The sequence below is a fragment of the Ranitomeya imitator genome, chromosome 4 (assembly GCF_032444005.1).
Source record: "Ranitomeya imitator isolate aRanImi1 chromosome 4, aRanImi1.pri, whole genome shotgun sequence".
Taxonomy (NCBI): Eukaryota; Metazoa; Chordata; class Amphibia; order Anura; family Dendrobatidae; genus Ranitomeya; species Ranitomeya imitator.
Window position 1 is genome coordinate 408,965,466 of NC_091285.1, and position 22,823 is coordinate 408,988,288.

Consider the following 22,823-nt stretch of genomic DNA (forward strand, 5'->3'; position numbering starts at 1 on the left):
CCGCAGCCAAATCAGCACCGTGTGCACATAGCCTAATTCTAAAGGTATGTGCACACGCTGCGGAAAACGCTGCGGATCCGCAGCAGTTTCCCATGAGTGTACAGTTCAATGTAAACCTATGGGAAACAAAAATCGCTGTACACATGCTGCGGAAAAACTGCACGGAAACGCAGCGGTTTGCATTCCGCAGCATGTCACTTCTTTGTGCGGATTCCGCAGCGGTTTTACAACTGCTCCAATAGAAAATCGCAATTGTAAAACCGCAGTGAAATGCGCAGAAAAAAACGCGGTAAATCCGCCATAAATCCGCAGCGGTTTAGCACTGCGGATTTATCAAATCCGCAGCGGAAAAATCCGCAGAGGACCAGAATACGTGTGCACATTCCTAACCCTAACCCTAACCCTAGCCCTAACCCTAGCCCTAACCCTAGCCCTAACCCTACCCCTAACCCTACCCCTACCCCTAACCCTAACCCTATTCTAACATTAGTGGAAAAAAAAAATTTCTTTATTTTTTTATTGTCCCTACCTATGGGGGTGACAAAGGGGGGGGGGTCATTTATTATTTTTTTTATTTTGATCACTGAGATAGATTATATCTCAGTGATCAAAATGCACTTTGGAAGGAATCTGCCGGCCGGCAGATTCGGCGGGCGCACTGCGCATGCGCCCGCCATTTTGGAAGATGGCGGCGCCCGGGAGAAGACGGACGGGACCACGGCTGGATCGGTAAGTATGATAGGGTGGGGGGGGACCACGGGGGGTGGGATCGGAGCACGGGGGGGGGAATCGGAGCGCGGGAGGGGTGGAACGGAGCGCGGGGGGCGTGGAACGGAGCACGGGGGGGCTGGAATGGAGCACGGGGGGGTGGAACGGAGCACGGGGGGGTGGATCGGAGTGCAGGGGGGGTGATTGGAGCACGGGGGGGTGATTGGAGCACGGGGGGAGCGGACACGAGCACGGGGGGGAGCGGAGCACTGGACGGAGGGGAGCCGGAGCAGTGTACCGGCCAGATCGGGGGGGTGGGGGGGCGATCAGAGGGGTGGGGTGGGGGCACACTAGTATTTCCAGCCATGGCCGATGATATTTCAGCATCGGCCATGGCTGGATTGTAATATTTCACCCGTTATAATGGGTGAAATATTACAAATCGCTCTGATTGGCAGTTTCACTTTCAACAGCCAATCAGAGCGATCGTAGCCACGAGGGGGTGAAGCCACCCCCCCTGGGCTAAACTACCACTCCCCCTGTCCCTGCAGATCGGGTGAAATGGGAGTTAACCCTTTCACCCGGTCTGCAGGGACGCGATCTTTCCATGACGCCGCATAGGCGTCATGGGTCGGATTGGCACCGACTTTCATGACGCCTACGTGGCGTCAAAGGTCGGGAAGGGGTTAAAATAGATGCCAGGAAAAGCTCATGATTATAAATAGATAATGAGGAGGCCATAAGAAATGCCTAACAGTGGCATCTGTCACATTAGGCTACAATGGCATTCATTTAATGGTTGTACCATGAGATTTTAAGTAGTTTTTCTTGATACTTCCATTTAGCAAGTGTTATTGTATTAACATAAACAATAAGCTCAACAGACAAGACTAAATACTCTATATACTCGAGTATAAGCCGACCCGAGTATAAGCTGAGGCACCTAATTTTACCACGGAAAACTGGGTAAGCTTATTGACTCTAGTATAAGGCGGTTATGCATTGTCCCCTCATACCTGTCCTGGTATGCGTGGCTCTCCCAGCCCATCGCTGTATGTCTCCCCCGCTCCCGTAGTTGTATGCATGGCTCCTCCGGTCCATCGTCCATGCGCTCCATGCCTATGGGAGTGGAGAGGCGTGCATATTCATTACCTTAATGAGCGGTGGCCATTTTTTCTGCTATATCAAAGGCGTAGATATAAGGGTTCAGCCTGGGGGTGAAACAACTCTGAGAGGGCCCCCAACCTGATTAAATTTGTTTAAATGATTATAGTGGTTTTAAACACTCTTGTGGGCACCTCAGAGGACTATGGCGCATTCCAAATAAGCAAGATGCTGCGGCTACATCACTACACATGAATAGATATTACATTATGCATAACAGACATGAAGTCATGGTTCTAAACCCCTATATGCAGAGCAGATGCAATCACAACTACAGATAGGGTTAGGAATGCAAATCTTTATTCTCAGGCAAAAAAAAGTTAAATATTTTAATGCTAAATAGTAATAAATCATGGAGCTCACCAAATCGATGCCCATGTTGCTCCAAAACTAACTAAGATCCTAGAAGTATCGTTTCTTCCAATAGGTGGTACTAGAGTTCTAGTTCTCTTCCTCTCTGAAGAGACAATTTGCAAAACTAAAAAATTTGACTTTTTCCAAAGAACAGATGAACAGAGCAACTCCAAAACTTTGATGAACTATGGACAAGGAAAAGGTATTTCTTAGGCTACTTTCACAATGGCGTTTTTTTTTTAATACGTCGCAATGCGTCGTTTAGGGGAAAAAACGCATCCTGCAAAGTTGTTTGCAGGATGCGTTTTTGCCCCATAGAGTTACATTACCGACGCATTGCGACGTATTGACACACGTCGCAACCGTCTTGCGACGGTTGCGCGGTGTTGTGGCGGACCGCCGGGAGCAAAAAACGTTAAATGTAACGTTTTTTGCAGCCGACGGACCGTTTTTTCCGCCCCCACCTCCCCGCACCTCACAATGGGGCAGCGGATGCACCGGAGAAATGCATCCGCTGCACCCGTTGTGCGGCACAACAAACGCTAGCGTCGGAATCTCGGCCCGATGCAATGCGACGGGCCGAATCCGACGCAAGTGTGAAAGTAGCCTTACAGTGCCATTCTTCTCTCCTTTAGTTGAGCAAATCGGCCAATCAACTTGCACCGTTGCTGTAAAGAGGCTCTCCGGACCCTTATAATACCGCTATGTGTGCGCCGGTGCTGTTCAGAGGCTCCCCAGACCCTTATAATACCGCCATGTGTGCACCGGTGCTGTACAGCGCATCTCCGGACCCTTATAATACCGCCATGTGTGCACCGGTGCTGTACAGAGCCTCTCCGGACCCTTATAATACCTCTATGTGTGCACCGGTGCTGTAGAGGCTCTCCGGACCCTTATAGTAGTGCCACGTGTGCACCGGTGCTGTACATAGGCTCTCCGGACCCTTATGATACCGCCATATGTGCACCGGTGCTGTACAGAGCCTCTCCGGACCCTTATAATACCGCCATGTGTGCACCGGCGTTGTACAGAGGCTCTCCAGACCCTTATAATACCCCCATATGTGCACCGGCGTTGTACAGAGGCTCTCCAGACCCTTATAATACCCCCAGACCCTTATAATACCCCCATATGTGCACCGGTGCTGTACAGAGGCTCTCCGGCCCCTTATAATACCCCCATATGTGCACCGGTGCTGTACAGAGGCTCTCCGGACCCTTATAATACCCCCATATGTGCACCGGTGCTGTACAGAGGCTCTCCGAACCCTTATAATACCCCCATATGTGCACCGGTGCTGTACAGAGGCTCTCCGGCCCCTTATAATACCCCCATATGTGCACCGGTGCTGTACAGAGGCTCTCCGGCCCCTTATAATACCCCCATATGTGCACCGGTGCTGTACAGAGGCTCTCCGAACCCTTATAATATCCCCATATGTGCACCGGTGCTGTACAGAGGCTCTCTGCACCCTTATAATACCGTCATATGTGCACCGGTGCTGTACAGAGGCTCTCCGGACCCTTATAATACCGCCATGTGTGCATCGGTGCTGTACAGAGGCTCTCCGGCCCCTTATAATACCCCCATATGTGCACCGGTGCTGTACAGAGGCTCTCCGAACCCTTATAATATCCCCATATGTGCACCGGTGCTGTACAGAGGCTCTCCGCACCCTTATAATACCGTCATATGTGCACCGGTGCTGTACAGAGGCTCTCCGAACCCTTATAATACCCCCATATGTGCACCGGTGCTGTACAGAGGCTCTCCGGACCCTTATGATACCGTCATATGTGCACCGGTGCTGTACATAGGCTCTCCGGACCATTATAATACCCCCATATGTGCACCGGCGTTGTACAAAGGCTCTCCAGACCCTTATAATACCCCCATATGTGCACCGGTGCTTTACAGAGGCTCTCCGGCCCCTTATAATACCCCCATATGTGCACCGGTGCTGTACAGAGGCTCTCCGGACCCTTATAATACCCCCATATGTGCACCGGTGCTGTACAGAGGCTCTCCGAACCCTTATAATACCCCCATATGTGCACCGGTGCTGTACAGAGGCTCTCCGGCCCCTTATAATACCCCCATATGTGCACCGGTGCTGTACAGAGGCTCTCCGGCCCCTTATAATACCCCCATATGTGCACCGGTGCTGTACAGAGGCTCTCCGAACCCTTATAATATCCCCATATGTGCACCGGTGCTGTACAGAGGCTCTCTGCACCCTTATAATACCGTCATATGTGCACCGGTGCTGTACAGAGGCACTCCGGACCCTTATAATACCGCCATGTGTGCATCGGTGCTGTACAGAGGCTCTCCGGCCCCTTATAATACCCCATATGTGCACCGGTGCTGTACAGAGGCTCTCCGAACCCTTATAATATCCCCATATGTGCACCGGTGCTGTACAGAGGCTCTCCGGACCCTTATAATACCGTCATATGTGCACCGGTGTTGTACAGAGGCTCTCCGCACCCTTATAATACCGTCATATGTGCACCGGTGCTGTACAGAGGCTCTCCGGCCCCTTATAATACCCCCATATGTGCACCGGTGTTGTACAGAGGCTCTCCGCACCCTTATAATACCGTCATATGTGCACCGGTGCTGTACAGAGGCTCTCCGAACCCTTATAATACCCCCATATGTGAACCGGTGCTGTACAGAGGCTCTCCGGACCCTTATGATACCGCCATATGTGCACCGGTGCTGTACATAGGCTCTCCGGACCATTATAATACCCCCATATGTGCACCGGCGTTGTACAGAGGCTCTCCAGACCCTTATAATACCCCCACATGTGCACCGGCGTTGTACAGAGGCTCTCCAGACCCTTATAATACCCCCATATGTGCACCGGTGCTGTACAGAGGCTCTCCGGCCCCTTATAATACCCCCATATGTGCACCGGTGCTGTACAGAGGCTCTCCGGCCCCTTATAATACCCCCATATGTGCACCGGTGCTGTACAGAGGCTCTCCGAACCCTTATAATATTCCCATATGTGCACCGGTGCTGTACAGAGGCTCTCTGCACCCTTATAATACCGTCATATGTGCACCGGTGCTGTACAGAGGCTCTCCGGACCCTTATAATACCGCCATGTGTGCATCGGTGCTGTACAGAGGCTCTCCGGCCCTTTATAATACCCCCATATGTGCACCGGTGCTGTACAGAGGCTCTCCGCACCCTTATAATACCGTCATATGTGCACCGGTGCTGTACAGAGGCTCTCCGGACCCTTATAATACCGCCATGCGTGCATCGGTGCTGTACAGAGGTTCTCCAGACCCTTATAATACCCCCATATGTGAACCGACGCTGTACAGAGGCTCTCCGGACCCTTATAATACCCCCATATGTGCACCGACGCTGTACAGAGGCTCTCCGGACCCTTATAATACCCCCATATGTGCACCAGCGCTGTACAGAGGCTCTCCGGACCCTTATAATACCCCCATATCTGCACCAGCGCTGTACAGAGGCTCTCCGGACCCTTATAATATTCCCATATGTGCACCGGTGCTGTACAGAGGCTCTCCGGACCCTTATAATACCGCCATGTGTGCATCGGTGCTGTACAGAGGCTCTCCGGCCCTTTATAATACCCCCATATGTGCACCGGTGCTGTACAGAGGCTCTCCGAACCCTTATAATATCCCCATATGTGCACCGGTGCTGTACAGAGGCTCTCCGGACCCTTATAATACCGTCATATGTGCACCGGTGTTGTACAGAGGCTCTCCGCACCCTTATAATACCGTCATATGTGCACCGGTGCTGTACAGAGGCTCTCCGGCCCCTTATAATACCCCCATATGTGCACCGGTGTTGTACAGAGGCTCTCCGCACCCTTATAATACCGTCATATGTGCACCGGTGCTGTACAGAGGCTCTCCGAACCCTTATAATACCCCCATATGTGAACCGGTGCTGTACAGAGGCTCTCCGGACCCTTATGATACCGCCATATGTGCACCGGTGCTGTACATAGGCTCTCCGGACCATTCTAATACCCCCATATGTGCACCGGCGTTGTACAGAGGCTCTCCAGACCCTTATAATACCCCCACATGTGCACCGGCGTTGTACAGAGGCTCTCCAGACCCTTATAATACCCCCATATGTGCACCGGTGCTGTACAGAGGCTCTCCGGCCCCTTATAATACCCCCATATGTGCACCGGTGCTGTACAGAGGCTCTCCGGCCCCTTATAATACCCCCATATGTGCACCAGTGCTGTACAGAGGCTCTCCGAACCCTTATAATATTCCCATATGTGCACCGGTGCTGTACAGAGGCTCTCTGCACCCTTATAATACCGTCATATGTGCACCGGTGCTGTACAGAGGCTCTCCGGACCCTTATAATACCGCCATGTGTGCATCGGTGCTGTACAGAGGCTCTCCGGCCCTTTATAATACCCCCATATGTGCACCGGTGCTGTACAGAGGCTCTCCGAACCCTTATAATATCCCCATATGTGCACCGGTGCTGTACAGAGGCTCTCCGGACCCTTATAATATCCCCATATGTGCACCGGTGCTGTACAGAGGCTCTCCGGACCCTTATAATACCCCCATATGTGCACCGGTGCTGTACAGAGGCTCTCCGCACCCTTATAATACCGTCATATGTGCACCGGTGCTGTACAGAGGCTCTCCGGACCCTTATAATACCGCCATGCGTGCATCGGTGCTGTACAGAGGTTCTCCAGACCCTTATAATACCCCCATATGTGAACCGACGCTGTACAGAGGCTCTCCGGACCCTTATAATACCCCCATATGTGCACCGGTGCTGTACAGAGGCTCTCCGGACCCTTATAATACCCCCATATGTGCACCAGCGCTGTACAGAGGCTCTCCGGACCCTTATAATACCCCCATATCTGCACCAGCGCTGTACAGAGGCTCTCCGGACCCTTATAATATTCCCATATGTGCACCGGTGCTGTACAGAGGCTCTCTGCACCCTTATAATACCGTCATATGTGCACCGGTGCTGTACAGAGGCTCTCCGGACCCTTATAATACCGCCATGTGTGCATCGGTGCTGTACAGAGGCTCTCCGGCCCTTTATAATACCCCCATATGTGCACCGGTGCTGTACAGAGGCTCTCCGAACCCTTATAATATCCCCATATGTGCACCGGTGCTGTACAGAGGCTCTCCGGACCCTTATAATACCGCCATGTGTGCATCGGTGCTGTACAGAGGCTCTCCGGCCCTTTATAATACCCCCATATGTGCACCGGTGCTGTACAGAGGCTCTCCGAACCCTTATAATACCCCCATATCTGCACCAGCGCTGTACAGAGGCTCTCCGGACCCTTATAATATTCCCATATGTGCACCGGTGCTGTACAGAGGCTCTCCGGATCCTTATAATACCGTCATATGTGCACCGGTGCTGTACAGAGGCTCTCCGGATCCTTATAATACCGCCATGTGTGCATTGGTGCTGTACAGAGGCTCTCCGGCCCTTTATAATACCCCCATATGTGCACCGGTGCTGTACAGAGGCTCTCCGAACCCTTATAATATCCCCGTATGTGCACCGGTGCTGTACAGAGGCTCTCCGCACCCTTATAATACCGTCATATGTGCACCAGTGCTGTACAGAGGCTCTCCGGACCCTTATAATACCGCCATGCGTGCATCGGTGCTGTACAGAGGTTCTCCAGACCCTTATAATACCCCCATATGTGAACCGACGCTGTAGAGAGGCTCTCCGGACCCTTATAATACCCCCATATGTGCACCGGTGCTGTACAGAGGCTCTCCGGACCCTTATAATACCCCCATATGTGCACCGGTGCTGTACAGAGGCTCTCCGGACCCTTATAATACCCCCATATCTGCACCAGCGCTGTACAGAGGCTCTCCGGACCCTTATAATACCCCCATATGTGCACCAGCGCTGTACAGAGGCTCTCCGGACCCTTATAATACCCCCATATCTGCACCAGCGCTGTACAGAGGCTCTCCGGACCCTTATAATACCCCGATATCTGCACCAGCGCTGTACAGAGGCTCTCCGGACCCTTATAATACCCACATATGTGCACCGGTGCTGTACAGATGCTTTCCGGCCCCTTATGTCGTGCATTATGTACATGAGGGGGCGCCAGAGCTATGGCGCCTCTGTACCATTTGGAGCCTCACATGCTTGGTGCACACTTTTCTGTTCTTAGTGCCCAACCTATAGATGGAACGCTCCCACCACACGTCCCTCCAGACCCCCTAATAGACCTGATGTATGGCAGAGTATTCTGGGGGCTTTTTTGTATGTAATAGTTTGTCACAGATTGGTTGGACCCCCTGCACCACCAGCCTGAGCCCACCCAGCAAATTCCCTTCCAATACCAGAAGCTTCATCACGCAGTCGCACTGTAGTGGAGAGGTCACATGACCGCTTTTCTATCACGTGATGGGACGTGGCTTCAGCTTGAGCGTCGAAAGCGCATGCTCAGTAACAGTTAGCAGTGTGGAGACTTCTCACCGGTACCGGGAATTTGGACTGCAGCACCGGAAATGATTAAGAAATTTGACAAGAAGGACGAGGAGGCGGGTGAGGCTTGTCCGTGTATATTATCCTTGCAGACCTGGCGTCTAGTCCCGTGCAGGCCGCGAAGCCGCGGGCTTTCCTGAAGCCGGAAGTCTTGTGTGCCAGGGAATGTGTGGTGGTTCCGTGCAGTAGTGTCTGTGCAGGAAGGTGGTGATTCTGCGCAGCCTCCATACTAGCACTTGTAGTCGCTGCACGCAGCCGAGCATAGGCTGGGATGTGTCTCCTCACAGTAAAGGGATCCTGGCAGCTGATTCCTGCACACAAACCACGGGCAATCACCTGACAGGATCCCTTTAACGAGGACATGTCACCAGTTGGCACGTTATCTGGCTGCAGAGCTCAGCAGCAGAGTATTTAGCCTTGATTTCTCTCAGCCTCCGCTTGTAAAGTTTAGATTCTAATTTCCCTTTATACTAAGGAGGCGCCATCAGAGCTGTTTCTCTGGGGGTGGTTACTTTCCCCCCCTGCATGACATTGCTCAATTATTAGCAGGAGGCTTCATGTAGGGGGGAAAAACGCCCCCAGAGAACGTCAGACACCGCTTTCCTTATCCACTGACGCACAGCACTGCTCTCCTCACTTATCTCACTGCTGTCACCTACTATCACATATGGGGGAGTATAGCAGAGCTGTGTGCCATTACAAACACCACTGCCTCCATCCCAGGCATGGGGGTATAACGCTCTGATAGTGGGCACAGATCCAGAGCAGTGAGTGTGGCCTGATGTAGCTCTCCTCTCCCTGCACTGTCAGCTCTGCTCGCCTCTTCCTCCTGACACATTGTCAGTGCTGTGAGATGAGAGCTGCAGTAGGTCACATTGCTCTGGATCTGTGCCATCTATCAGGACAGTATTCTCCAATGTCTGGGATAGATGGCGAGACTATAATCAAAGTAGATGCCAAAGTGAAATCAGTGAGGAGAGCAGCAGGGCTGTGAGCCATTGCCCATATCACAAAGAGAGGCTGGGTCTGACGTTGTCTAGGGCATGCTATTTTATTTATTTGTTTCCTGCATGATGTCTCCTGCTTATGATTAGTCAGTGTTATGCAGGGAAAAAGTAAATGCCTCCTTTGTTGAGGGGAAGATCAGCATGTAAACTTTGCAAGTTATTCAATTTGTGGCCAGTTCATATTGGTGAAAGTTATTTATTATTATTATTATTATTTATTTATATAGCACCATTGATTCCATGGTGCTGTACATGAGAAGGGGTTACATACAAGATACAGATATCACATACAGTAAACAAACTAACAATGACAGACTGATGCAGAGGGGCGAGGACCCTGCCCTTGCGGGCTTACATTCTACAGGATTATGGGGATTTAGAGATGTTATTCCCATATATTGGGATGTATAATCCCTTCCTAAAGATCCTAATGGTGTGTAAAGCCACTTTCACACAAGCATAGTACGTGAACATTTTTTGTTATAACAGTCAATAATAGTGAACTTAAAGGAAACCTGTCCCAAGTTTTTTAGTATCCCAACAAATCCCACCACTTTTTTCTACTGTTTTTATGTGTTTCACAAATGATTACATTGCCTCCTGACTTCCCCTGTACACCTCCAAAAACACCATTTGGTTTGGTCTGGCACTTTATTTAAATGAGGCTTATCCGGTCCGATGGGCGCATAGCTGAACAAAGCTTTGCACGATCTGTGAGTATATCCTGTGCTAGTCCTTTTGGAGAGACACTACAGTTGCTTACATGCCTGTTTGAAGATGACAGTATAAATCTAGATGAGGGTTTCTAAGAAAGTTAGTCTTTGTGTTTTGTCTTTTTTTTTTTTTATTAGGAAGTGGCTCCAATCCCTTCCAGAATTTAGAGAAGAGCGCTGTTCTTCAAGAGGTGAGGCCTTCAAGACTCTAATTTTGGTATTTTATTTCTATTGTTACTTCCATCTCATCCCTTAGTATACTGTTATAGCAGAAATACTGTATATTTCTCGTTATCCCCTACCGCTGTGCTCAGGGCATTGGAGTCGGTAAGCGAAATCTCTTGACTCCTCAATTTCCCTGACTCCGACTCCCCAGCACTGGTCACTATTGAGCACGTACATAAAGTGCAGCACGGATTCATCTCAAGTAAAAGCCGAGATCCTTAGATCAGGAACAGAACAGACATTTCATAACTTTCCCACATTCTTATGAAAACATTTACAGCACATCCTGCGTTGTACTACTGTACCCAATTTATGTTATATTTTAGGGTTGGTCCATTTTATACTGACTCCAACTCCACCAAAATAGGTACTCCGTCTCCACAGCTTCCAGTGTACACAGAAAGCTGTCAGTGAGGTGGGCCAGTTCATATTCATCATTTTCCATAATGCTTTATAGATATTATCACTGTCCCCATTGGGGCTCACAGTCTAAATTTCCTATCAGTATGTCTTTAACGAATGGGAAACCCACGCAAACATGGAGAGAACGTGCAAACTCCTTGCGGATGTTGTCCTTGGTGGGATTTGAACCCTGGACTGCAGGGCTGCACAGCTACCCACTGAGTCCCAAGCCACTTGTCTGCTTTGTTTCCCTTGGTGGTCATGTGACACAATGTCATGTGACTGCTGTTGGTAATAAGCGGCTGCTGATCAGCTGCAGCATTCTCTGTTCCATTACAGTGGAAGCCCACTCTGACAATAGTGAAGGCTGCAGCTATCAAGTGACACTGTTTGTCATGAGTCTGCCAGAAAGAGCGGACAAGCGGTGCCTGTCCACAAGGTAAGTATCACTTTTTTTATTTTATACAACAGAGTGGAACTGTTCAAAAGGAAATATCCAATAGTGGGCAACCCCTTTGATGGCCAGAACCCTGCTATAATTTCTCTGTTGAAGTGCTACCTCATGAAAAGAGTTTAGCTAAATTAGATCCCTGGATGATTTCATGCTTCTGTATATGGATGTGGTCTGTAGAGTAGTAGGTGTACACAGACCTAAGTCTTCTACAGTTTCGGAAATATTACCTCAGACCTGAAATTCTGATGATATGCATACAATAGAAATATTGCATGGTTCTCTACGTAGTTCTGGATGAATTGTTGCACTAACCTGATTGTTTCCGCAGGCTCGTTTATTCAATGAGACTCCAATAAATCCAAGACGATGCCTCCACATTCTGACCAAGATTTTGTACCTATTGAACCAGGTAAGCTAAACGCTCTGCATACGTGCTAATGCAAACCAGTGTACCCCCCAACCCCATTAAGGTGGGGATCTCGTCCTAGGACAAGGAAACACTTTATTAACCTACCAGGGCATTGTAAAATTCTGCCCTTACTTCTAAATACACCGCCCTCACAAACATAATACAGGACTAAGGCTATTTATTTTTCCTTGTTTGGGAATGTAAAGGCTGCTTTTGACAATTAACCCCTTTCCTCCCCCAGTCTATTTTTTGTTTTTGCACTTTTGTCTTCCTTCCTGTCTAAGAGCCTTAACTTTTTTATTTATTATTTTTCTATCAAAATAGCCATATGAGGGCTGGTTTGGGTTTTCTTGCAGTACGATTTGTAGTTTTGTGTGACAACATTCATTTTACCTTATAATGTGCTGGGAAAATAATTCCAAGTATGGTGAAGTTGTGTAAAAAATGGAGTCCCAGCATGGTTTTTTGGGTTTGTTTTTACCGCATACATTCAGTGGTAAAAACGATGCTAAACCCTGATTCTCCAGATCAGTGCGATTACGGTGATACCAAACTTGTATAGATTTTTGTTCATTTAGGTAAAGAAAAAAATGAAGGAGTTAAGCATAATTGTTTCCTACAAGTTGTTTTGGGAAGTCGTCCTTGCAATAATGTGATTTGATGCAATACAGAATATTTGCCATGAAACATTTGGCACAGGTTGTTCTATCACTCTGCCTATGAAATATCCATTGCCAGTATGACCAGCTTGGAGTATTCAGTGTCGGGATACAGGACTATGGAGGGCAGGATTTCTGTATACTCACACACAATTCAAGGTCTGTACAAATCATTGATTTTGTGTCTGCCTTAGGGTGAACATTTTGGAACAATGGAAGCCACAGAAGCTTTCTTCGCAATGACCAGATTATTCCAATCTAATGATGTAAGTATATAGCTTCCCATACACATTAGAGTACTGTTGACTGCACCCATAGATATTAAAGGGACTCTGTCACCCCCCTCCAGCTGTTAGAAACTAAAAGAGCCACCTTGTGCAGCAGTAATGCTGCATTCTGACAAGGTGGCTCTTTCAGCGCCTGCGCTGTTTTGTCCTGCCTGGGGCTGGCGCAGTGAGCGCTGCCCGTCTGACCTCAGATGCAGTCTCGCAGACTGCGCCTGTGCGGCCGTCCAGCTTGTGAATCCCAGCCCCGCAGTGTGTTATGAATTATGCACAGTGCGGGGCTGGGACTCACAAGCTGGGCGGCCGCACAGGCGCAGTCTGCGATACTGCATCTGAGGTCAGACGAGCAGCGCTCACTGCGCCCGCCCCAGGCAGAACAAAACAGCGCAGGCGCCGTATTTAATTTGAAAACAGCGCGGAGGGGCGGCGCCGAAGAAGCCTTGAGTGACGGCAGTGTGGGGTGTGCAGCAGTGGGGTTAAGACCTGCCTCCAGGACTAAAGACAGGTATTTTTGCGAAATTATAAAACGCTTTATTTCTGCTTTGACTGCACCAATAACTAAAAGAGCCACCTTGTCAGAATGCAGCATTACTGCTGCACAAGGTGGCTCTTTTAGTTTCTAATGGCTGGAGGGAGTGACAGAGTCCCTTTAACATGTTCGGCCAACGCTGTATAATGTTTATGGGGCGCCAGAAAAGTAATTGTCGGGGAAGATGCTCGATTTTGGGCTGCCAGGAGATAAACTGCCGTTAGAAATGTCTGTAAGTTGCTTTCTCATAGACAACACAGGATCACTTGACCAAACGAGCGCTGCAGTGTATGGGAGAGACAAGTGAGTTAGTTTTTGGCCAAAGCAATGTTTGGCTGACAGCTATCTAATGTGAATCTAATGTCTATTTATTTATTTTTGTAAGGAAATTTTATGTCAAAGGCTTATTCTAATAGGCATAATGTAGCAGTGTATAACTGTACATGTTTGATGCCACAGACTCCCCCACAATATGAGCAGTAGAACATGGGGTGTCCTAGTTGGTGTAGTGTAATTGGGCGGCTGAGAATGACTTTAATTAATTACAGGAAAGATATATATCTTGATACCGTGTTAGCCAGTAGATAGAAAAATATTTAGAATTGAGAGTCCTCAGTGGTTGATACCTTTTAATGGCTAACTGAAAAGATGGTAAATTGCAAGCTTTCGAGACTACACAGGTCTCTTCATCAGGCAAAGACTAAAACAAATTCTGAAGAATCACATATTTATGCACAACATAGCACAGAGAAAAAAAAAAAAGGGGGGAAAACCATGGATAAGACAGGTGACATGAAGCAGAATTACCATGAGTGATAAACAGTTATGTCCATAAATATTGGGCCAGTTCTTAGATAAGGAATGTTTTATTGTCATCAACTAAGGAACTTGCCCCTCAGACTATGAGTGGTCATCACAACAGAGACCCTAATCAGAGGACAATAAAACAATCCTTATCTAAGAGCTGGCCCAATATTTATGGACATAACTGTTTATCACCCATGGTAATTCTGCTTCATGTCACCTGGCTTATCCATGGTTTTTTTCCCCTTTTTTTTTTCTCTGTGCCATGTTGTGCATAAATATGTGATTCTTCAGAATTTCTTTTAGTCTTTGCCTGATGAAGAGACCTGTGTAGTCTCGAAAGCTTGCAATTTACCATCTTTTCAGTTAGCCATTTAAAGGTATCAACTACTGAGGACTCTCAATTCTAAATATTTTTAATTAATTAGAAATTGAGCATTTTAGTTGTTAATATGACTGCTCTTTCTGTTAATATTCAATGTTTTTCTTTCCCTTTTCTTAGCAAACCCTGAGGAGAATGTGTTACCTCACCATTAAGGAAATGGCGAATATTTCTGAAGATGTCATTATTGTCACAAGCAGGTAAACATTAAAGCCTTGCCAATGTATTGTTTTTTTCTATAAATATGACTTTTGAATTACTATATAATATAAAACAATTAGTTTGACTATATGTACCTACAAGTACAACATATAGCAGTTGTATAGATAGGTTCCAGTTTTTACTTTAAAGCGCCTCTCCAGCGGTTTTTTATTCCAACGCTAGAGTGGTGCTTTAAATGTAAGTCTCCTACCACCTGTCTCATACTTACCTTCCGGCGTTTTCATCTGTTTTCGCTGCCACTCTCTAGCAAAAAGTGACCCGCCTGCAGCTCCAGTGCTTCATGGAGCTGAGTGGAGGTCACTTTACTATACAATACAAGTCTATTAGGGCCTCGTTCTGGTTGTCATCGACTTGCATTGAGAGCTTGTGACTGTTACGTCCAACTTTTGGTCTGTCAGAAGCTGCGCTCACAAGATGAAGCAGGGGCACCAAAACGGCAGTGAAAGAACTGAAGACACTGGAGGGGGAGTAAATTCCTGGGCAAGGGGCTTAGATTTAAGCACCACTCCAGTGCTGAAAAAAATCGCTGGAGTGGTGCTTTAGAGTTCTAATAATAAGAAACCTCCCTAGCAATTAGCTGTTCACAGATCTGGTATCATTTGCAAGTTAAACATGATGAGGACAGGGCTTTATTGTTTTGGGGGAAAAAATGTTTCAAGTTACTGACTCCAAGCAAAGATCTTGAGCATGGCAATAGTAAATACTAGCTGGAGAAGAAAAAGGGAAAAGCAGACGCAAATAGAGGTGCACACACCTGATATATATGTGAAAAAAAACCGCTCTACTGAAGCAACAACAGGCGCACATACAAGTATAAAACACATTTAAAAATATTTAAAACACATACAAATCATGGCTCAATGGGGTCATAATGGCTAGGTATAAACAAAGGTCGATGAATAATGCTGTAGGTGTTAATGGCTTGCTAATATCATAGCTGTTAAAACTAGGAATAGTGTGCAAGCTATATCTAGAAAAGTTGCTGTATCATAGGCATAATAATAAATAATGTAAGACTAAAATGTAGCCCATATATTTGATATAATTAAATATGTGCAAATTCACTGGTACAGCAAAGTTTCGCTTGATGAGCATACATGTGATCCAATAAAAAGCAATGTCTAAATACAATCATGAGGACCAAATACATCAGAGAGTCAATATATAGCCATATCACATAAGTGGGCTTGCATATAAGCAACAATTCATACTTGCCACGAGATCAATGTATAGCCACGCAGGGCGCCCCTACGCTTATTGCTACCATATGTAGCTTCGTCAGGACCTACAGTTTAGGTCTTTTTCCCACTTTTGCAGGTATGTAGTTAGAGAGGGCAGGGTATTCTCCAACATACAGTCGTAGCTTGTGGACAGCGCCCTAATCTGTGATGTCGGGGTCATCAGCATAGAGTAAAATTTAGATGGCGGTGCAGGCATCTGTTTTTTTCTTTCAGTTAGGAAATGCCTGATCTGCAAATATTTGTAAAAATCCCTTTGAGGGACATTGTATTTATCTCGCAATGATGAAAAAGTAATTATTTCCTCCCCCTCATACAGGTTCCCAATTGAGGTGGTTTTGGGTAAATTCCAATTTTTAAGTTTGAGTTCCGGGATACAATGTTCCAGTGTCTCTGGGAGCTTTGATAAATGCGGTTTGTATAAGGCCTAATTTATTAGTCAGCACTCTCCATAGCTCCAGAGCCGCGTCTATTGTTGGAGACATTTTTAGGTTTTTATTAGGGACTTTAGTTTGATGTGCATGGTAAAAAGCTGAGACATTGGAGGTTCTCATCAGATGTTTTTCAAATTCTATCCAGTGACGGTCGTCATCATTATTCCACATGAATCGTAACTGTTCGAATAATGCGGCCCTGTAGTAACGGACCACTGAGGGGCATCCCAGGCCACCCTTACTCATAGGGATGTAAAGCGTGTCCGCTTGGACTCTGGGTTTTTTCTCTTTCCAAATGTATTTTAAAATCATTGCTTGAATCTCTTAATACTGTATTTTCATTGGGAATATGACGGGGAGATTGCGAAACAAATACAGTATTTGTGGGAGAATGAACATTTTTACCGACGCAATCCTGCCCAGCCATGATAGTTCTTGTTTCTTCATGCGTAACATGTCAGTTTGGATTTTCTTCCTTAGAGACTCATAATTCAATGATAACATTTTATCTTCTCAGAGTGTCAGCCGAATACCTAAATACTCAATATGGTCATTTTCCCATTTAACCCCTTAACGACCGCCAATATGCCTTTTAACGGCAGCAGTTAAGGGTACTTAAACCACAGCGCCGTTAATTAACGGCGCTGTGGAAAAAGTGAATAGCGCCCCCCAGAGTCGGATTTTCTCTGGGGTCTCGGTTGCCGGGGTTAGCCGAGACCCCAGAGAACATGATTCAGGGTTGGGATTAGGGTTAGGGGTGTGTTGGGGTTAGGGTTGGAGTTAGAATTGGGGGGTTTCCACTGTTTAGGTACATCAGGGGGTCTCCAAACACGACAGCCAATTTTGCGCTCAAAAAGTCAAATGGTGTTCCCTCCCTTCTGAGCTCTGCCGTGCGCCCAAACAGTGGGTTACCCCCCACATATGGGGCATCAGCGTACTTGGGATAAATTGGACAACAACTTTTGGGGTCCAATTTCTCTTGTTAGCCTTGTGAAAATAAAAACTTGGGGGCTACAAAATCTTTTTTGTGGAAAAAAATATTTTTTATTTTCACGACTCTGCATTATAAACTTCTTTGAAGTACTTGGGCATTCAAAGTTCTCACCACACATCTAGATAAGTTCCTTGGGGGTCTAGTTTCCAAAATGGGGTCACTTGTGGGAGGTTTCTACTGTTTAGGTACCTCAGGGGCTCTGCAAACGCAGCATAACGCCAGCAGACCATTCTATCAAAGTCTGCATTCCAAAACGGCGCTCCTTCCCTTCCGAGCTTTGCCATGCGCCCAAACAGTGGTCCCCTCCACATATGGGGTATCAGCCTACTCAGCATATATTGCACAATAAATTTTGGGGTCCATGTTTTCCTGTTACCCTTGTGAAAGTAAAAATTTGGGGGTGAAAAGATCATTTTTGTGGAACAAATATGATTTATTTTCATGGCTCTACATTATAAACTTCTGTGAAGCAGTTGGGGGTTCATAGTGCTCACCACACATCTAGATATGCTTTTTGGGGGGTCTAGTTTCCAAAATGGAGTCACTTGTGGGTGGTTTCTACTGTTTAGGTACATCAGGAGCTCTGCAAATGCAACATGACGCCTGCAGACAATCCCATCAAAGTCTGCATTCCAAGCGGCGCTCCTTCCCTTCCGAGCCCCGATGGGTGCCCAAACAGTGCCCCCCCCCACATATGGGGTATCAGTATACTCAGGACAAACTGGTCAACAGATTTTGGGGTCCAATATCTCCTGTTACCCTAGAGAAAATAAAAAATTGCAGTCTAAAAAAATCATTTTTGAGGGGGAAAAAAAGGATTTTTTATTTTCACGGCTCTATTTTATAAATTTCTGTGAAGCACTTGGGGGTTCAAAGTGCTCACCACACATCTAGATAAGTTCCTTAAGGGGTCTAGTTGCCAAAATGGGGTCACTTGTGGGGGGTTTCTACTGTTTAGGCACATCAGGGGCTCTCTAAACGTGACATGGCGTCCGATCTCAATTCCAGCCAATTCTACATTGAAAAAGTCAAACGGCGCTCCTTCTCTTCCAAGCACTGTGGTGCGCCCAAACAGTGGTTTACCCCCATATATGGGGTGTTGGCGTATTCAGGAGAAATTGCACAACAAAATTTATGGTTAAATTTCTGTTTTTACACTTGTGAAAATAAAAAAAATGGTTCTGAAGTAAAATGTTTGCAAAAAAAAAAAGTTAAATGTTCATTTTTTTTCCGTCCACATTGTTTCAGTTCCTGTGAAGCACGTAAAGGGTTAATAAACTTCTTGAATGTGGTTTTGAGCACCTTGAGGGGTGCAGTTTTTAGAATGGTGTCACACTTGGTTATTTTCTATCATATAGACCCCTCAAAATGACTTCAAATGTGATGTGGTCCCTAAAAACAAAAATGGTGTTGTAAAAATGAGAAATTGCTGGTCAACTTTTAACCCTTATGACTCCCTAACAAAAAAAAGATTTGTTTCCAAAATTGTGCTGATGTAAAGTAGACATGTGAGAAATGTTATTTAACTATTTTTTGTGAGATATCTCTCTGATTTAAGGGCATAAAAATACAAAGTTTGAAAATTGCAAAAGTTTAAAAATTTTCGCCATATTTCCATTTTTTTCATAAATAATCGCAAGTAATATCGAAAAAATGTTACCACTAACATGAAGTACAATATGTCATGAAAAAACAGTCTCAGAATCAGCTGGATCCGTTAAAGCGTTCCAGAGTTATAACCTCATAAAGTGACAGTGGTCAGAATTGTAAAAATTGGCAAGGTCATTAAGTACCAAATTGGCTCTGTCACTAAGGGGTTAAAAGGGTATTTATTCTCAAAGTTTTTTGGGTGTTTTATGAATGGGGTTAGGTTTAATACCTGGCATTTAGACACGTTTAGTTTATAATATATTTTAGTGTATGATTCAATTTATTTGCATTGCTGCTGGTAATGACTCAGTTGGGTTTGTTAATGCTAGAATGATGTCGTCCGCAATAAACCTATTTTGTGTTCCATTTTATTCACCTGAATTCCTGATATCATCGAGTGTGATCTAATTTTCTCCGCTAGAGGCTCAATCACCAAAGCAAATATAAGGGGTGATAGCGGACACCCCTGTCTCGTCCCGTTAGTAATAGTAAACCTATCCAACATCATTCCAGAGACAGAAACCGACGAATATAGCAGAGTGATTGCTTTAACAATATTACCTGTAAATCCGAATCTGGCCAGAACCTCAAACAGGTATCCCCAATGCACCCGATCGAACGCCTTCTCCGCGTCCAGGCGTTAAAGAGGGGAGAGAATAGAAAAATCGAAAGTGTTATTCTCATGTCCCTTCAACCTGCCAGCCAGGCAAAAAAATAAGAAATAACTGTGGTGTCCCAGCATAGACACATAGGGGATACATGTAGTTACAGAGTACTTGCGTGAGTATCAGGTCCATTCTTTGTTCAGCGTCGGGGGTCTTTTCTTTAGTGGGGAGCTGGTGTCTTCATCCACTGACGTCAGGGACCATTCCTGGAGCAGGGTCATGGCCTCTTTGGGAGACACAAGGACGTGTGAAGCTCCGTTTTTCGTCATGATGAGCTTTACTGGATATCCCCACTTGTAGACAATATTGTCGTCCCGCAGGATCTTGGTTGCGGATGAGAATTCCCGCCTCTTGTTCAGGGTTGTCGCAGACAAGTCGGTAAACACTAGGATGTTCCGGAATCTTTCTGGAAGTTCTTGCTTTGCTGTCGCTGCCTTGGTCACTGCTTACTTGAAGTGGTAGAAGTACAGCCTGGCTATCGCGTCTCGCGGTGCGGAGCTGGGAGCAGACTTTGGTTTGGAGATCCAATGTGCCCTGTCAATAGGCAAGTCTCTCTGTTCTGCTGACGGCACCAGAATTGTAAAAAAGTCCATTAAAAACTCCTTTAGTGTATCCACTGACACGCTCTCAGGAAGTCCTCAGAAACGTAGGTTATTGCGCCTGAAATGATCTTCTAAGTCTGCAAGCTTCAGTTTCAGGGCCTTGATTTCTTCGTCCGCTTCATTATGCGCGTCTACTAGTTGGTTGTGTGCCGTAGTATATTCCTCCAGTTTCCCCTCTACAGTTGTGGCCAAAAGTATTGACACCCCTGCAATTCTGTCAGATAATACTCAGTTTCTTCCTGAAAATGATTGCAATCACAAATTCTTTGGTATTATCTTCATTTAATTTGCCTTAAATGAAAAAGCACAAAAGAGAATGAAGCAAAAAGCAAAACATTGATCCTTTCACAGAAAACTCCAAAAATGGGCCAGACAAAAGTATTGGCACCCTCAGCCTAATACTTGGTTGTACAACCTTTAGCCAAAATAACTGCGACCAACCGCTTCCGGTAACCATCAATGAGTTTCTTACAATGCTCTGCTTGAATTTTAGACCATTCTTCTTTGGCAAACTGCTCCAGGTCCCTGATATTTGAAAGGTGCCTTCTCCAAACTGCCATTTTTAGATCTCTCCACAGGTGTTCTATGGGATTCAGGTCTGGACTCATTGCTGGCCACCTTAGAAGTCTCCAGTGCTTTCTCTCAAACCATTTTCTAGTGCTTTTTGAAGTGTGTTTTGGGTCATTGTCCTGCTTGAAGACCCATGACCTCTGAGGGAGACCCAGCTTTCTCACACTGGGCCCTACATTCTGCTGCAAAATTTGTTGGTAGTCTTCAGACTTCATAATGCCATGCACACGGTCAAGCAGTCCAGTGCCAGAGGCAGTAAAGCAACCCCAAAACATCAGGGAACCTCCGCCATGTTTGACTGTAGGGACCGTGTTCTTTTCTTTGAATGCCTCTTTTTTTCTCTCCTCTAAACTCTATGTTGATGCCTTTGCCCAAAAAGCTCTACTTTTGTCTCATCTGACCAGAGAACATTCTTCCAAAACGTTTTAGGCTTTTTCAGGTAAGTTTTGGCAAACTTCAGCCTGGCTTTTTTATGTCTCGGGGTAAGAAGTGGGGTCTTCCTGGGTCTCCTACCATACAGTCCCTTTTCATTCAGACGCCGACTGATAGTACAGGATGACACTGTTGTACCCTCGGACTGCAGGGCAGCTTGAACTTGTTTGGATGTTAGTCGAGGTTCTTTATCCAACATCCGCACAATCTTGCGTTAAAATCTCTTGTCAATTTTTCTTTTCTGTCCACATCTAGGGAGGTTAGCCACAGTGCCATGGGCTTTAAACTTCTTGATGACACTGCGCACGGTAGACACAGGAACATTCAGGTCTTTGGAGATGGACTTGTAGCCTTGAGATTGCTCATGCTTCCTCACAATTTGGTTTCTCAAGTCCTCAGACAGTTCTTTGGTCTTCTTTCTTTTCTCCATGCTCAATGTGGTACACACAAGGACACAGGACAGAGGTTGAGTCAACTTTAATCCATGTCAACTGGCTGCAAGTGTGATTTAGTTATTGCCAACACCTGTTAGGTGCCACAGGTAAGTTACAGGTGCTGTTATTACACAAAATAGGGAAGCATCACATGATTTTTCGAACAGTGCCAATACTTTTGTCCACCCCCTTTTTTATGTTTGGTGTGGAATTATATCCAGTTTGGCTTTAGGACAATTCTTTTTGTGTTTTTTCATTTAAGACAAATTAAATGGAGATAATAATAACAAAGAATTTGTGATTGCAATCATTTTCAGGAAGAAACTGAGTATTATCTGACAGAATTGCAGGTGTCAATACTTTTGGCCACAACTGTATGCGTGAGGATCTGTTGCCAATCTGCGTAATTTCTTTATGTAGCGAAGTGAAAGCCATTGTGATATCAGTATGAATGGCTTGCTTCAGGTCTCCCAGCAGCTATCTGAGTGTGGCTACAGTGACTGGGGCAGAATTGGAGTCTTTAATAGGAGAGTCTGAGGAGACGGTCAGGGCTGTGTTTAGTGGTTGTAAATCTTCAGGCTCTGGACCTTCAGCATTCCTAGCAGGGGGGAGGAGCAGGGACTGCAACGCTGGTGAATAGCTCTGTGTGGTCAGGGAGCTTGCAGCTTTTGGGGCTGTTGGAGTGTTTCACTGTGCAGCTCTGACCTTTGCCTCGCACTGCTGTTACACCTGCTGCCAGCAGCCGCGTGGTGAGAGCTGCGGCCGCCATCTTGGATCCAGCTACCAGCCGCTTCAAAGACCGGGACCCTGCTGGGCGCCTGCCCCCTCCTCCTCCCTCGCTTCATTCCTGCTGTGCACCACTGCCTCGCTTATCTTATCTCCCAATCTGACCTCCTCCGGTTACTTCACTGTGCTTTGAGCCACTTATGATAGCTGGTGGTTAGGGAGCTCGAGCCTTGC

At 46.4% G+C, this 22,823-nt stretch overlaps 1 protein-coding gene across 1 annotated transcript in view; it reads left to right on the forward strand.

Moving 5' to 3' along the window:
• The first annotated feature begins 8,677 nt into the window (after positions 1 to 8,677).
• The window catches only part of COPG2 (COPI coat complex subunit gamma 2), a 90,936-nt gene continuing 76,790 nt past the window's right edge, over positions 8,678 to 22,823 (forward strand). The window contains exons 1-5 of the mRNA XM_069765366.1: positions 8,678 to 8,814; positions 10,613 to 10,665; positions 11,884 to 11,964; positions 12,818 to 12,889; positions 14,743 to 14,822. Of these exons, the coding sequence (XP_069621467.1) occupies positions 8,778 to 8,814; positions 10,613 to 10,665; positions 11,884 to 11,964; positions 12,818 to 12,889; positions 14,743 to 14,822 (323 nt within the window). The 5' untranslated portion in view covers positions 8,678 to 8,777. The remainder of the gene's footprint in view (positions 8,815 to 10,612; positions 10,666 to 11,883; positions 11,965 to 12,817; positions 12,890 to 14,742; positions 14,823 to 22,823) is intronic.